An 18024-nucleotide genomic window follows, 5' to 3' on the forward strand; every position below is an offset into this window, starting at 1 on the left:
ATATTTTGTAAAAATATGTTTGGGTCCAATTTCTGATTTTCCATACATATAGAGACATTGGGGTGACTTTGGGGACAATCTGTAGATTTCTTCAAAAATACATTTATAGAACAACAATCAACCCTCTTTCTCTGTCATATAATGACCCTGATATCTTTAGACCCACAACTGATACAGAGATTATGGGGCCCAGAAACAAATCCTGAATTACAGATGTGCATTAAGGTACTTGAGGATTTCCATTTTTCCATTTTCCTTCTTTCTGAATTCCTTTGGATGTACACAGGGCACTAGCTTGCTCCCCAGTTCTCCAAGACTCAAATCTGCAGTTCCAAATTCTAAATCCAGTTCTTTCGTCAGACACTGCTACCTTCTCTAGCCCTGGGAAACTTTGAAGGTCCAGCAGAGAATGCCATGTTTCAAGATTATGATTGGTGTTCTTAACTTAGACCAAAAGTATTTGTGTTGTTAACAAAGTGCTGGGTAGAAAGGACTCTGCTGTGTTCTCTAGCTGAGTGCTGCTCTTGTCTAGGACAAGTAACACCAATAATAGGGGGAATTGTTGAAGAAGCCATTTCATGGACTCGCTCAAAAAGTGAAAAATTTTATTCAAATTCACTTCCCAAAAGCCAAACTCAGCCTAACAGAGTTGGTAGGGAAAAAAGCAGATTATTCAAGAGCAACATAAGGGCTCAGTGTCTGTCGGTCAGTGGTTAGTGCTCTGACCACATGGTCTGGGGCTGGTGGATTCGAACTGTCCCAGGCCTGCTAAACAAAACAAAATACCAGGGCATTATGGTGGGCACCTGTTTTTCTAGCTACTATGGAGGTTGAGGCAAGAGAATTGCTTGAGCCCAAGAGTTTGAGATTGCTGTGAGCTGTGACGCAACAGGACTCTACAGAGGATGACATAATGAGACTCTGTCCCAAAAAAATAAAAAATAAAAAAAGAGCAACATGAGGAGATGGCAGACTAATGTTGCAAAAACCACCTCATACTCTCTGCAGACCAAAAGGCTGTGAAAGGGAAAGGAGCCTGGAAAGCTTTGTGCAGGAGCTTTCTGTGTGTAGGTCCCCCTGGTTTGTTGCAAAGGTTACTTTCCATCTGGCAGTCTGCTGGAGGATGACAGTAGTGGAGGTTAACTGCTCAGCATTTTTCTTCACCGGAAGTTCTGCAATCTTGGTTCTTTGGTTAATTGCTAAACACCCATTCCTGAAATTCTTTTTTTTTTGAGACAGAGCCTCAAGCTCTCACCCTGGGTAGAGTGCGGTGGCATCACAGCTCACAGCAACCTCCAACTCCTAGGCTTAAGCGATTCTCTTGCCTCCACCTCCCAAGTACCTGGGACTACAGCCGCCCACCACAACCCCCGGCTATTTTTTAGTTGCAGCTGTCATTGTTGTTTGGTGGGCCCAGGGTGGATTCGAACCCACCAGCTCAGGTGTATGTTGCTGGCGCCTTAGCCGCTTGAGCCACAGGTGCTGAGCCGATTCCTGAAATTCTTAAACAAGGACATAAATAGCCATTGTAAAAAAAAGTGACAATTTGCTTTAAGATAAATTGCTGCTCTTGCAGGATCCCATACTTAGAGGGGCCCAGGATACTGAATACCTTGTGTGCGTATTAAAGCCTGGGAGGCCATGCTTACCTGAGTGGTTCTCAGCCCAGGCTTCCAGATAGGATTCCATGTCCAGTTTGAAGAAATGCCATCATCTGTGATTCCACCTTCTCACAGTTTCTGTTAGTCTGTGTTGTTTCATCCACATGGTTTTAATTATTACCCCCATGTGATGTTAAGGTTAGGCCAGTGTCAAGCATGAGAGTTTTAAAATGTGTTGAGGCTCCTTTCCCAAGAGAGGTCACAGGGCCTGACCTGCTTGTGCTTCATGGGGACAGGACAGCACCAGCAATATTACCTTGCCATAGCTAAAATTGCTTGCAGGGTAGGGCCCTTGAGGGCAAGAATTATGAAAGTCACACTTTGGTTTTTATGTGAAAGCTCCTTGTTCCAGACTGTCTCCTGTAATAAAGAACTGGAAAGGATATATATATATATACATATATGCACACTTTGTTTTGCTTCAAGGTTACTCAGCCTGTGGATGTGGTGGGAGCAGGTAAAGGGGCTGTGCTGATACCTTTAAAGCCATATTACCAGGATGCAGGTGGAATAAATATCCGGGTACTCTCACCTCAGAAGGAAATCAAGGGCAGTCAGGGAAAGAGAAAGAACTGGTTGCTTCTCAGCTAAATGTGTCTTAACGCAGGGTTGTGACTACCTTTTCTTCTGCAATATCTCACGTTTTGAAGTTGGAAATCTTTTCTTCTCTATGTGCGATGTTCCTGCCTAATGAGCTTGTTTCAAATACTCTTTTGTCCTTTTTTTGTAATAGTGAAGCGGCTCTGAGAAATCCTCCTCCCTTCCGTATACAGCAGTGTCTTCTCTCCATTCTCTCCATCCAAATTCCCATATCCCCTGGAGAATTTTCATCACAAATTTATGTTTATAATAAATTCTGTTTTGTAATTCTGCAAATGTTCCCTTTGTGCCTATTTTAACTTTTTTTTTTTTGCAGCTGTCATTGTTGTTCGTGTGGGCCTAGACTGGATTCAAACCCTCTAGTTCAGGTGTATGTGGCTAATGCCTTAGTCACTTGAGCCAAAGCACCGAGTCTTGTGCCTAATGTAAATGGAAATGAGTGGATACCCATGGTGGATGATGTTGGGTCATTGGATATTAACAAAGCAGGGGACTAAGTACTGTTCAGTTTTGGTCTGGAAGCGCCCTCAGTGCTGTATAAAATAAGGTGATACACATGCAGTTTACAAAAGATGGCATTAATGGCCTAGAGTAACTCAAAGTTCTCAAAATCAGAAGTTTTAGAAAAGCTTTGCTTTCTAGGATGCTAAGGAGAGTTTTTAAAGATAGCATTAGAGATTAGAGAATAGGGCAGATATCTGTATGTTTAGTGGGTTTTTTTTTGTTGTTGTTGTTCTTTTTTTGAGACAGAGTCTCAAGCTCTCACTCTGGGTAGAGAGCCTTGGTATCATAGCTCAGAGCAAACTCCAACTTTTGGGCTTAAGCGATTCTCTTGCCTGAGCCTCCCAAGTAGCTGGGACTGCAGGCACTTGCCACAGTGCCCGGCTATTTTTTGGTTGTAGTTGTCATCGTTATTTAGCAGGCTCAGCCTGGATTTGAACCCACCAGCTCCCGTGTATGTGGCTGGTGACCTCGCTGCTGAACTACAATCGCCAAGCCTGTATTTTCAACTTTGAAAAAATTTTTTTTCACTGGTTTTTATCAGAATATGATTAAGTGCTTTGGGGAGAGTATCAACTCATATGCACCTTCTGAGATTCTCTTTTTATACCTTGTTTGGAAAATAAGGGCTCTAATGTTCATTTACTGGGTCAACATTCAACTGGGATAAATCCAGTCTCATGTGTGATAAAATACTATCAAAGGACAAAAATATTGGCATCCCCATTAAGCTTGTTGGAAATTCAAAAATGAAGCTTTACCCAATATCTTCTGAGTAAAAAACTGCATTTGAGTCTTGGCGCCCATATTATACTGGTTACTTGCCAGCCACTTGCACCAAGGCTGACATGTTCCACCCCAGCCCCCTGGCCCCCCAGCCAGCTAAAGAACAGTGACAACTGCAAGAAGAAAATATCCAGGTGTTGTAGTGGGTGCCTGGAGTCTCAGCTACTTGGGAAGCTGAGGCAAGAGAATCTCTGAAGCCCCAGAGATGTGAGCTGTGAAACCATTGCACTTTACCGAGAGCGATATAGTGAGACTATGTCTCAAAAAAAAATAAAAAACACAACTCACAAAAACTTCAGTTCATGCTTACACACATTAAAATCATAGGGCTTCCATTTACCTCACCATGATATTTTCACGTACAAAATATGCACAGGTGGAGAGGGAGACAAGATGGCTGACTGAAGCCAGCTTTCAACAGAGGCTCCTGTCCAGAAGGAGAGTTAAGGGACAGGAATTTAGTAAGTATCCTGGTGGACTTGAGCTTCACCAAGAGAGAAGTTGAAGAACGCACATCAACACCGCTGAGGCAAGCTGTGATCACAAGGACGCAAACAAAAGAACGCTTACTTCTGGATATTCTGAGGCCACACCCCCTGTCTCCCTGGGCAACCGAGGAGGCCACCGGTGAGCCGGGGATTTCCTGACACTGCTCACAAACCCGTGAAGCTTCCAGGGCGGGGCCGACCCAGAGAGGTGTTCGGACGCAAACCTCCAGCAGCAAAGACGTTTGAACTCAAAACAGCCCGTCTTCTGTAGGTGATTTCGACAGGAAAAGAGATAGAACCCCGCAAAGTTGTCTGTTCTGTTCTGTTCTGTTAGCAGCATCCATCAGTGATGGGGCTAAGGCTGAGTGAACACCTCCTTCCCATCACCTGCATCAAACACTCAAAGATGTCAGGCCCCATCTCCTCCTGCTAGATAGTGGCAGTCTGTGGGGGCCTGGCAGACTTCCTTGTGATTCAGGCAGGTGCAAACCCTTGAGTGTCTGTTCACTGCAGGCAACTGGGTTAGCCATCTGCAGAGATACCAGTGACTGGGTCCGACAGAGGTGCAAAGTGGGGAAGGAGACGTCAACCTTCCCAGACTGCTCTGTTTGCTGGGTGGCTCCTCCTGACTCCACGCTGCACTGGGGTGAGCCGTGTCAGAGGAGTTAACAGGCCCCTGTGATCCAGTTCCCAGAGACCTCTTGAACTCTCTCACCCGAGACAAGTGCCGATTGAGACAGTTTATTAGGACCTTTTGAACTGGGCTAATAGACTGAGGACTTTTCAGGCGGTGCCCTGGGTGTGTGAGTGTAGAAAGGTTTGATTCTCCTTTTCCAACTGGGGCCAGAGGTGGGCAGGCGGGGTGACTTAATTGCTGATTTTTCCACACAGCTGAGACTTCAAGCCAGAGTAGAAGTTGCAATAGGATCGAACAGAAACCAGCTGAAAACAAGACAGAACCACTTTGCTCCACTACACCAGACAGGGACCCAGTTTCTCAGGCCACAACACTGTACAGGCCCTCGATAAAACCCCAGGGGAAAAACCAAAGGGAGTAAACCATGGGGCGGAATAAGTGGAAAAACTCTGGTAACATGAATAACCAGAATAGATCAACCCCTCCCAAGAAAAGATACGGCAGATGTGATTGAAGATCCCATTCATAAACAACTGGCTGAGATGTCAGAAATCGAATTCAGAATTTGGATTGCAGACAAGATTAATAAAATGGAAATAGGAATTCGAGGAGAAATTCAAAAATTGTTTCAAGAATTTAACGAACTTAAAGACAAAAACACAAAAGACTTAGAGACACTGAAGCAAGAACTTACAGCCCTCAAAGATATGAAAAATACAGTAGAATCCCTCAGTAACAGAATGGAGAAAGCAGAAGAAAGGATTTCTGACACTGAAGATGAAGTCTTCGAACGCTCCCAATCTCTCAAAGAGGAAGAGAAATGGAGAGCAAAAACGGATCACTCACTCAGAGAACTCTCAGATAATTCGAAAAAAAGCAACATAAGAATTATAGGGATTTCTGAGAACGATGAAAAGGCCTCCAGGGGCACAGAGGCCCTTCTGCATGAAATTATGAAGGAAAATTTTCCAGACATGCCTAGAGAATCTGAAATTCAGATAGCAGACAGCTTCAGAACCCCAGCACGATTCAACCCCAATAAGCCATCTCCCAGACATATCATAATTAGCTTCACTAAAGTTAACATGAAAGAGAAGATTCTGAAAGCAGCCCGGCGAAAGAAAACTATAACGTACAAAGGTAAGAATATTAGAATAACTGCAGATCTCTCTGCTGAAACTTTTCAAGCCAGAAGAGGCTGGTCATCAACTTTTAATCTCCTAAAGCAAAAGAACTTTCAACCCAGGATCTTGTATCCAGCTAAACTGAGTTTCATCTATGATGGAGAAATTAAATACTTCAATGACATTCATATGTTGAAAAAATTTCCCATAAGTAAACCAGCTCTTCAGGATATTCTCAGCCCTATCCTCCACAATGACCAACCCAATCCTATACCACAAATGTAAACTCACTCAGAAACTTCGGGTCAAACTCCAACTTCCACACTGGCGAGTGGATTAAAAATGTCCACTGGACCTTTGAAAAACTCGATACCCAAAATTCCACCAGTCTTATCAATACTCTCCATCAATGTGAATGGCTTAAACTGTCCTCTAAAGAGGCATAGGTTAGCTGACTGGATACAAAAACTCAAGCCAGATATTTGTTGCATACAAGAGTCACATCTGAAATTAAAAGACAAATACAGACTCAGGGTGAAAGGATGGTCATCCATATTTCAGGCAAATGGTAATCAGAAAAAAGCAGGTGTTACAATTTTATTTGCAGATACAGTAGGCTTTAAACCATCAAAAGTAAGGAAGGACAAGAATGGTCACTTCATATTTGTTAAGGGTAATACTCAATATGATGAGATCTCAATTATTAATATCTATGCACCCAACCAGAATGCACCTCAATTCATAAGAGAAACTCTAACAGACATGAGTAACTTGATTTCCTCCAGCTCCATAATCGTCGGAGATTTCAACACTCCCTTGGCAGTTTTGAATTGATCCTCCAGAAAGAAGTTGAACAAAGGAATAGATTTAAACCTAACAATCCAATATTAAGATTTAGCAGACATCTACAGAACATTTCATCCCAACAAAACTGAATACACATACTTCTCATCAGCCCACGGAACTTACTCCAAAATTGACCACATTTTAGGTCACAAGTCTAACCTCAGTAAATTTAAAGGAATAGAAATTATTCCATGCATCTTCTCGGACCATCATGGAATAAAACTTGAATTGAGTAACAACAGGAATCTGCATACACATACAAAAATATGGAAGTTAAATAACCTTATGCTGAATGATAGCTGGGTCAGAGATGAGATTAAGAAAGAAATCGCCAAATTTTTGTAACAAAATGACAATGAAGACAAAAACTATCAGAACCTCTGGGACACCGCAAAGGCAGTTCAAAGAGGGAAATTTATAGCACTGCAAGCCTTCCTCAAGAGAACAGATAGAGAGGAAGTTAAAAACTTAATGGGACATCTCACGCAACTGGAAAAGGAAGAACATTCCAACCCCAAACCCAGTAGAAGAAAAGAAATAACCAAAATTAGAGCAGAATTAAATGAAACTGAAAACAAAAGAATAATACAACAGATCAATAAATCAAAAAGCTGGTTTTTTGAAAAGGTCAATAAAATAGATAAACCTCTGGCCAACCTAATCAGGAAAAAAAGAGTAAAATCTCTGATCTCATCAATCAGAAACAACAAAGACGAAATAACCACAGACTCATCAGAAATCCAAAAAATCCTTAATGAATATTACAAGAAACTTTATTCTCAGAAATATGAAAATCTGAAGGAAATAGACCGATACTTGGAAGCACGCCACCTTCCAAGACTTAAGCAGAATCACGTGGAAATTTTGAACAGACCCATATCAAGTACAGAAATAGCATCAACTATACAAAACCTCCCTACAAATAAAAGCCCGGGACCAGATGGTTTCTCCTCAGAATTCTACCAAACCTTTAAAAAGGAATTAGTACCTATATTACTCAACCTGTTCCAAAATGTAGAAAAAGAAGGAAGACTACCCAACACGTTCTATGAAGCAAACATCACCCTGATCCCCAAATCAGGAAAAGACCCAACAAGAAAAGAAAATTATAGACTGATATCACTAATGAATATAGACGCAAAAATATTCAACAAGATCCTAACAAACAGAATCCAGCAACACATCAAACAAATTATACATCATGACCCAGTTGGTTTTATCCCAGGGTCTCAAAGCTGGTTCAATATACATAAATCTATAAATGTAATTCAGCACATAAACAAATTAAAAAACAAAGACCATATGATTCTCTCAATTGATGCAGAAAAAGCTTTTGATAATATCCAGCATTCCTTCATGATCAGAACACTCAAGAAAATTGGTCTAGAAGGGACTTTTCTTAAACTGATAGAGGCTATCTACAGCAAACCCACAGCCAATATCATATTGAATGGAGTTAAATTGGAATCATTTCCACTCAGATCAGGAACCAGACAAGGCTGCCCATTGTCTCCATTGCTTTTCAACATTGTAATGGAAGTTTTAGCCACCAACAATTAGGGAAGAATAGGTGTTCAAGGGTATCCATATAGGGTCAGAAGAGATCAAATTCTCGCTCTTCGCAGATGATATGATTGTGTATCTGGAAAACACTAGGGACTCTACTTCAAAACTCCTAGAAGTGATCAAGGAATACAGCAGCATCTCAGGTTACAAAATCAACATTCACAAATCGGTAGCCTTTATATACACCAACAAGGGTCAAATTGAAAAAGCAGTTAAGGACTGTATCCCATTCACAGTAGTGCCAAAGAAGATGAAATATTTGGGAATTTACCTAACAAAAGACGTGAAAGATCTCTATAAAGAGAACTATGAAACTCTAAGAAAAGAAAAAGCTGAAAATGTTAACAAATGGAAAAACATACCATGCTCATGGCTGGGAAGAATCAAAATTATCAAAATGTCCATACTACCCAAAGCAATATATAATTTCAACGCACTCCTTATTAAAGCTCCACTGTCATATTTTAAAGATCTTGAAAAAACATTACTTCGTTTTATATGGAATCAGAAAAAACCTCGAATAGCCAAGACATTACTCAGAAATAAAAACAAAACAGGAGGAATCACACTACCAGACCTCAGACTTTACTACAAATCGATAGTGATCAAAACAGCATCGTATTGGCACAAAAACAGAGAAGTAGATATCTGGAACAGAATAGAGAACCAAGAGATGAATCCAGCTACTTACCGCTATTTGATTTTTGACAAGCCAATTAAAAACATTCAGTGGGGAAAAGATTCCCTATTTAACAAATGTTGCTGGGTGAACTGGCTGGCAACCTGCAGAAGACTGAAATTGGACCCACACCTTTCACCATTAACTAAGATAGACTCTCATTGGATTAAAGATTTAAACATAAGACATGAAACTATAAAAATACTAGAGGAGAATGCAGGGAAAACCCTTGAAGAAATTGGTCTGGGTGAGTATTTCATGAGGAGAACCCCCCGGGCAATTGAAGCAGCTTCAAAAATACACTACTGGGACTTGATCAAACTAAAAAGCTTCTGCACGCTAAGAACACAGTAAGCAGAGCAAGCAGACAGCCCTCAGAATGGGAGAAGATATTTGCAGGGTATATCTCTGACAAAGGTTTAATAACCAGAATCCACAGAGAACTCAAAATGCATCAGCAAGAAAAAAACAAGGGATCCCATCGCAGGCTGGGCAAGGGATTTGAAGAGAAACTTCTCTGGAGAAGACAGGCGCAAGGCCTTCAGACATATGAAAAAATGCTCATCATCTTTAATCATCAGAGAAATGCAAATCAAAACTACTTTGAGATATCATCTAACTCCAATGAGACTAGCCTATATCACAAAATCTCAAGACCAGAGATGTTGGCGTGGATGTGGAGAAAACGGAACACTTCTGCACTGCTGGTGGGAATGCAAATTAATACATTCCTTTTGGAAAGATATATGGAGAACACTCACAGATCTAAAAATAGATCTGCCATTCAATCCTGTAATTCCTCTGCTAGGCATAAACCCAGAACACCACAAATCACAACATAACAAAGATATTTGTATCAGAATGTTTATTGCAGCCCAATTCATAATAGCTAAGTCGTGGAAAAAGCCTAAGTGCCCATCGATCCACGAATGGATTAATAAATTGTGGTATATGTATACCATGGAATACTATGCAGCCTTAAAGAAAGATGGAGACTTTACCTCGTTCGTGTTTACATGGATGGATCTGGAATATATTCTTCTTAGTAAAGTATCTCAAGAATGGAAGAGAAAGTACCCAATGTACACAGCCCTACTATGAAACTAATTTGGGACTCTCACATGAAAGCTATAACCCAGCTACAACTTAACAATAGGGGGAAGTGGGAAAGGGGGAGGGGTGGGTAGAGGGAGGGGCATCGGTGGGATCACATCTGTGGTGCATATTACAGGGGTATTTGCGAAACTTGGTAAATGTAGAATGTAAATGTTTTGGCACAGTAACTGAGATAACGCCGGAAAGGCTATGTTAACCACTGTGATAAAAATGTGTCAATTGTTTTATGAAGCGAGTATGTGATGCCCCATGATCATATCAATGTATACAGTTATGATTTAATAAAAAAAAAAAAGAAATATGCACAGGTTATAGAGTATGATGTAAGTAGGCACAAGAATCCACATGCCTGTATTGGTGACCTGATTTTTGCATTGTAAAGCCAAAAAGCACAGTATCTACCTTGGGGTTGTGGATGTTACCCCTCCTCTTCCCTCATTGTTAGAGAGCACATGAGGGAGTATCTCTCTGCTATACTTACTACATAATACCATTCAGTCATGTAGGTCAAAAGAAGTTCTCACCCACTCATTTATGTAAAAATGAAATTAAAACATCCTATGACATCATGATAAACATGGTTTTTGTTAGTTTTTTTCTTCTTTTTCAGGAACTGTTGGCATTCAGAGATGTGTCTATAGAATTCTCTATGGATGAGTGGGACTTCCTGGACCCTGCTCAGCAGAATTTGTATCGGGATGTCATGTTAGAGACCTACAGACACCTGGTCTTCCTAGGTGAGGATAACTTACATACACATTTCCTACTATACACTAAGCATTTCTCTGTAGGTGGGTTTTGTGGAGATTCTTCTTTGACTGCATTAGTTTCAGATTGTTGTTTCTAAGGAAAACATAAGTTCTTGGTGTAGAAAAGAAAATATTTCAGATGTTATCTTGGCATTATATCTTTCCCTACATTGAGGGAATTTCAGGAATGCAGAAGCTTAGAATCGTTGCCCATACCTTTAAGCCTCATTTCTAGCACCAAATTTTATTTGCATAGTACTGGGTAGTGGAGCATTTTAAATCCTTTTAAAATACTGTAAAGTATCCGTCAGAAACTTCAATTTTTAGATTATTCTTTTGGGATCTCTAAAATGTTGTGTTCTCTATTCTACGAAGTTACTAGATTGTTAACTGATGAAGCCTGACAAGCGTCATGTTATCCTTTTTTTGTAATGAAACAGGGCTTGCCATCTCTAAGCCAGAGCTCATCACCTGTCTGGAGCAAAGTAAAGAACCCTGGAAGGTGAAGACTCACCAGACAGTGGTCAAGCACCCAGGTAGGTTGGAGTGAATGAAGCATATAACACTAGTCAGAGGTCCAAAGTTGAAGGAGGAAACCAAACAACGCAACGTGATTAGGGAAGCTCAGCTTAATTGGAAATGATTTCTGGGAAGCCTGGGTTTCTTTCTCTTGTTACATAAAGGCACCTCTGTTCTTGTTTTCATTTCTTATGTTTATTTTCTCAGAGAGACAAAGGCTCACTGTGTTGCCATCAGACTAGCATGCCATGGCATCACCGTAGCCTGGTCTTTTCTTTTTAACTTTTAGAAGTTTAGTTTTCAGTGATGTTCTTTCTCGTTTATAGTGAAAAGAAAGAACTTTCTATGGCTTATCTAGGACTGCAAAATTGGACTGCTGTTCTATTTTCAGAATATAAAAATATTTCTGTATTTTTGAGGATCTCTGAAACATTTTTAAGAAATTTTCTTTAGGCCTGGTGCCTATAGCTAAAGTGGCTAAGGAGCCAGCCACATACACCAGAGCTGGTGGGTTTTAATCCAGCTTGGGCCTGCCAAACAACAATGGCAACTACAACCAAAAATCAGCCAGGTGTTTTATCAGAGCACTTAAGAATCTCCCCCAAATATTAAAAAAAACTCACGTTATTTAATTTCAACATTTTCTTTACATGAACTGTGATAAAAAATTTAAGTTGTGTATGCTCTAATTTCTCAACTTTGTTTTATTTCTTTTTATATTTTTGAGACAGAGTCTCAAGCTGTTGCACTCAGTGGAGTGCAGTAAAATCATTGCTCACAGCAACCTCGATCTTTTGGGCTTAAGGGATTTTCTTGCCTTAGCTTCCCAAGTAGCTGGGACTACAGGTGCCTACAACATCACCAGGCTATTTTTTGTTTGTAGTTGTCCTTGTTGTTTGACAGGCCGGGGCTAGATCGAACCCGCCATCTCTGGTGTATGTGGCTGGCGACGTAGCTGCTGAGGTACAGGTGCTGATCCCAATTTATCAACTTTTTTGTTGTTGTTGTTTTGAAACAGAACCTGAAGCTGTTGCCCTGGGTGAAATGCCATGGCATCACAGCTCACAGCAACCTCCAACTCCTGGGCTTAAGCGATTCTCTTGTCTCAGCCTCCCAAGTAGTTAGGAGTAAAAGCACCTGCCTCAACGCCAGGTTATTTTTTGGTTATAGTTGTCATTGTTGTTTGGCAGGCCGTGGCTGGATTTGAACGTGCCACCTCTGGTATATGTGACTGAGCTACAGGCGCCAAGCCCTGATTTCTCAACATTAACATAGTTAAATGTATCTACTCTGTACATTTCTTACGTATACTATGTCATTGGGGAGTTACAGTATTCTCAAGCATATATTAAATTCTCTCTTGTTTCAAAATCAGTCTTATAAACTTTTTCTGGACATTTTCTCCCTCTATCACCCTGGGGTTGACTTCAGAGGCATTGTAGATCACAGCAATGTCAAACTCTTGTGTACAAGTGATCCTCTCTTTTCAGCCTCCCTGGTAGGTGAGACTAGACCCATTTCCAGAGTGCCTGGGTAGTTTTTCTATTTTTAGTAAAGAAGTGGTCTTGATCTTTCTCAGGCTGGTCTTGAACCAGGTGATCCACTGGCCTTGGCCTCCTAAAATGATTAAGAATACAGATACGGGCCACCATACCTGTCATAAATAACCCTTTATAGGTATTTCTTGCTTAGGTTTTGCTTATCAGGACTGTATTACGGACACACACGCACACACATACACAGAAACACAGTAGACCTTTGTAAGTTGACCACCCAAAGGATTGTAAAAATCTTGTCAACACACATAGGTCATTAGCATAAGGAGCTTGGCCTAGTGTTCTGATATGTACTTGTAGTGCATGCCCAGTCTACGTACATTAGGTGAACTTGGAAAAGTGTTTAATGTAGGGAGGTGGTCAATTGGGTGTCTGTCTGTATGTACATATACACACAAATAGATATATAAATATCTCATATACACACACAAAAAAAGTGCCAAGGTCTTCAGGCCTGTCTCCATTGTCATGAGTAAGTATCTCCCTTTAGGTCTCTGGATAGGTGGGAACAGCCCCAGATCATGGCTGGGAGAAGTTGGAGATGCCCACATAATCACTTCAGCATTATCAGTGGGGCTTGGCACCCATAGCCCAGTGGTTATGGCACTCGCAACACCCACCAAGGGTGGTCGGTTTGAACCCAGCCCAGGCCTGCTAAACAACAACTACAACTGCAACAAAAAAATAGCCAGGCATTGTGGTCAGTACCTGTTGTCCCAGCTACTTAGGAGGCTGAGGCAAAAGAATCACTGAAGCCCAAGACTTGGAGGTTGCTATGAGCTGTGATGCTGTAGTACTCTACCTAGCACAACATATTGAGACTCTGTCCCCCCTCTAAAAAAAGAAACAAAATTCTCAGTGGGACAATTTTATTTTAGTGTTCATTCTGAGTATGATATATGATATTTCATTGTGATTTTGCTTTGCATTTCTTCAGCAGCTACTAACTTTGAGCACCCTTTCAAATGATTGTTAGCCATTTATATATCTTGTTTGAAAAATGTCAGTTCAATCCTATGTCACATTTTCTTTTTTTTTGTTTTTTAGAGACAGTGTCTCACTTTGTCACTGTTGGTAGAGTGCTGTGATGTCACAGCTCACAGCAACCTCCAGCTCTTGGGCTTAGGTGATTTTTTTGCCTCAGTCCCAAGTAGCTGGGCCTATAGGCGCCTGCCACAAAGCCTGACTATTTGCTGCAGTTTACACTGGACTGGGTTTGAACCTGCTTTTCTAGGTATATGGGGCCAGCGCCCTACTCACTGAGACAGGCTCCGCCCTTTCATTTTTTTTTTTTTATTGAGAGTTGCTCTGGGTAGAGTGCTGTATCATCATAGTTCACAGCAACCTCAAACTCCTGGGATAAAGCGAGTATCTTGCCTCAGCCTCCCAAGTACCTGGGAGTCCAGGCACCCGCCTCAATGCCCAGCTATATTTTGGAGAAGAGGTCTCACTGTTGCTCAGGCTCTTCACAACCTCTTCTGGCCTGAAGCAATCCTCCAGCCTCATCCTTCAAGAGTGCTAGTATTACAGCCCTGAGACACCATGGCCAGCCTTATTTTGCTAGTTTTGAGTAGAGAGATCTGTCATGTTTGTTTGTTAGGTCTGAGTAATACACCATTTTCAAGTTGTCTGTTACCTTATTAATCTTTTTTCTAACCTTTAGTTGATTATTAAAAATGGGGTGTTATGTAAGGGTATATGGCACACCTCCTGGGTGAGGGACACAACTATAAGCGGGACTTTACCTAACAAATGCAAACACTGTAACCTAATTTTTTAATTTTTGTTTTTTGAGAGAGTCTGAAGTTGTTGACTTGGGTAGAGTGCCGTAGTGTCTTAGCTCACAGCAACCTCCAACTCCTGGGCTCAAGTGATTCTTTTGCCCCAGTTATTCTGTTTTGTTCCGTTTTTGTTTTTTTTGAGACAGAGCCTCAAGCTGTCACCCTGGGTAGCGTGCTATGGCATCACAGCTCACAGCAACCTCCAACTCCTGGGCTGAAATGATTCTCCTGACTCTGCCTCTCAAGTAGCTGGGACTACAGGTGTCTGCCACAACACTCGGCTATATTTTGGTTGCAGCAGTGATTGTTGTTTGGCTAGATTCGAACCCACCAGATCAGGTGTATGTGGCTGATGCCTTAGCTGCTTGAGCTACAGGCGCCGAGCCCGGTTATTCTATTTTTAGTAGAGATGTGTGTCTTGCTGTGCTCAGGCTGGTCTGGAACACATGAGCTCAAGCTATACACCCTCCCAAAGTAGTGTGATTATAGGTGTGAGCCACCGTGCCCGGTGTGTGATCTAATTGTTTATACCCTCATATTAATCTGAAATTTTAAAAAAGAAAAAAAAAAAACTAGGGTCTAAAATTAAAAATGACCATACAGCTGTTTCTTCCTTTGCTTTTGCCATGATTTATTTCTTATGTTTGGAATCAATGGTGTATCCATGTTTATATTATACAAGATATGTGATATACCTAAATGAGTTTTGTGAGTATATGTAATAGATAGTGAGGATTCTTTGTAAAGGGGCCTATTCTATTACTACTACTACTACTACTATTTTTGTAAATAATCTGATTGTTTTCTTAGTTTACTTCAGATGAATTCTATAGATATTTTCTTTCTGAACACCTTGGAGAAGGGAAATTATAAAAAGTTCTTAAAGATATAACAATATTATTAATATTATTTAGACTCATATCAAGCTAACTTCAATTGAATGCAAAAAGTATAACTGTTCATATTCTTTATTTTTTTGTTCTATGGTTTTTGTTTTGTTTTGTTTTGTTGTCATAGTCTCACTCTTTGCCCCTGAGTAGAGTGCTGTGGCATCGTCATAGCTCACAGCAACCTCAAACTCTTGGATGAAGGAGATCGTCTTGCTTTAGTCTTTCCAATAGCTGGAAATACAGGCCTCTGTCACAATGCCTGACTAGTTTTTGGTTTTGTTTTGTTTTTTTTTTTGAGACAGTCTCACTTTTGTCACCCTCATTAGAGTGCAGTGGTGTCATAGCTCTCAGCAATATACCACTCTTGTGCTGAAACAATTCTCTTGCCTCAGACTCTCTAGCAGCTGGGAATACAGGTGCTTGCCATAATGTCCAGCTATTTTTAGAGATGAGGTCTCTCTCTGGCTCAGGCTGGCGTGGAACCTGTGAGCTCAGGAAATCCACCTGCCTTGACATTCCAAGTGATAGGATTATAGGCGTGAGCCACCTCGCTCTGCATTTCTTTCAACTTACTGATGTCACCAATTTCATCTTGTTACACTGAACACTTATACCATTAACAGAAGTTTCATGTTAAGATTATGTTTTTGTCTTTCAATTTTAAAGCATGATTAAAAAACTTTCTGGGGCTTAGTGCCTGTGGATCAAGTGGCTAAGGTGCCAGTCACATACACCTGAGCTGGCGGGTTCGAATCCAGCCCAAGCCCGCCAAACAACAATTTTGGCTGCAGAAAAAAAAAAAAAATAGCCGGGCGTTGTGGCGGGTGCCTGTAGTCCCAGCTACTTGGAAGGTGGAGGCAGGAGAATCCCTTGAGTTCAAGAGTTGGAGGTGACTGTGAGCTATGATGCAACAGCACTCAACGCAGGGTGACCGCTTGAGGCTCTGTCTGAAAAGAAAAAAAAAAAGCTTTCTTGGCTTGACGCCTGTAGCTCAGTGGCTACGGCATCAGCCACATACACCGGAGGTGGCAGGTTTGAATCCAGCCCTGACCTGGCAAACAGCAATGACAACTAAAACCAAAACATACCCTGGTGTTATGGCACGTGCGTGTAGTCCCAGCTACTTGGGAAGCTGAGGCAGGAGACTTGCTTAACCCCAAGACTTTGAGGTTGCTGTAAGCTGTGATGCCATGGCACTCTACCCAGGGTGCCAGCTTAAGACTCTGTCTCAAAAAACAAAAATTAGGTCAGCACCTGTGGCTCGGTGGGTAGGGCACTGGCCTCATATACCAAGGGTGGTGGGTTCAAACCTGGCCCCAGCCAAACTTCAACAAAAAAAAATCCGGGCATTGTGGCAGGCACCTGTAGTCCCAGAAACTCTGGAGGTGGAGGTAAAGAGAGTCGCCTAAGCCCAGGAGTTGGAGGTTGCTGTGAACTGTGTGATGCCATGGCACTCTACCAAGGGCAATAAAGTGAGACTATGTTTCTACAAACAAACAAACAAAAAAACCCCTAAAACTAAAAGTGCTTCCTGCCCTGTCATTATAATACTACAACATTTTACTTAAATGTACTTAGTTTTTTTTTTTTCAGATTTTCTTATTGTTACCTAATTTAGCATCGTTCCCAAGCATAATTTTATGATTTCAATGAAAGGGGCTTCCTTTGACATATCTTCTTTGGCAGTTTTCAGCATTCATTTATCCTGATAAATGTTTATTTTTTTCTTTATCTTGAAGGGATGTTTTGCTGGATACAGTGTATGAGTTTTGAAATTTTTGTTCTTTCAGCACTTTGACTATATAATCCAACTCTTTTTTGATATGATAGGTGTGTGTTGAAAAATCCACTAGTAATCTCAGAAGAGCGTGCTTAGAGGTGACACATCTGTTTCCTTTTATGGCTTTCAAGATAGTCTTGTGTGGCTTTCAAATCTTTGATCTTCATGTGTCTTTTTATGGGTTTCTTTGTGTTTCTCCTAGCTGAAGTGTGGTGCTCTTGATGTTCTGTATTTTTTTTTCTTTTAAATTTTCTCAGTCTTTTCCCTGTGTTCTTCAACTTAGGAATTTCTCTTTTTTTAAGCTTTACTTTTTTTGTTTATATCTCCATTTTTATGACTTTAGTTAGTTTGTATCATTCCCATTTCATCCATTTACCATCATGAAGATAAAACTCTTAGGTAATATATACATCTCTCTTTTTGTATGGTTCATTGTACCATATGAACCTTCGCTTTTATAGTCCCTGTTTTTGTCACCCTATTATTTTTTACATGTTTTAATCTTTGATTGACTTTTGAGGATCACAAAAGTCACCTTTCTTTTGTTGTTTTTTTTTTTGAGACAGAGTCTCACTTCTTTACCCTTGGTAGAGTGCCCTGGCGTCAAATCTCACAGCAACGTCAAACTCTTGGGCTTAAGGGATTATATTGCCTCAACCTCTCAAGTAGCTGGGACTACAGTCGTCCACCACAGTGCCCGGTTATTTATTTTTTTTTTTGGTAGTTGTCATTGTTGTTAATGTGG

General features: G+C 40.9%; 1 protein-coding gene across 5 annotated transcripts in view; it reads left to right on the plus strand.

The window, feature by feature from the left end:
* The first annotated feature begins 10673 nt into the window (after positions 1-10673).
* Positions 10674-18024, plus strand: part of LOC128573103 (zinc finger protein 729-like) — a 30898-nt gene continuing 23547 nt past the window's right edge. For all 5 annotated transcript variants that reach the window (XR_008376310.1, XR_008376311.1, XR_008376309.1 and 2 more), the window contains exons 1-2: positions 10674-10741; positions 11194-11289. Coding sequence is in view for 1 of the 5 variants with exons in the window: in XM_053573296.1 (XP_053429271.1) it covers positions 10708-10741; positions 11194-11289 (130 nt within the window). In the remaining 4 variants the exon portion in view is untranslated. The remainder of the gene's footprint in view (positions 10742-11193; positions 11290-18024) is intronic.

Source organism: Nycticebus coucang, chromosome 20, assembly GCF_027406575.1.
Source record: "Nycticebus coucang isolate mNycCou1 chromosome 20, mNycCou1.pri, whole genome shotgun sequence".
NCBI classification, from domain to species: Eukaryota; Metazoa; Chordata; class Mammalia; order Primates; family Lorisidae; genus Nycticebus; species Nycticebus coucang.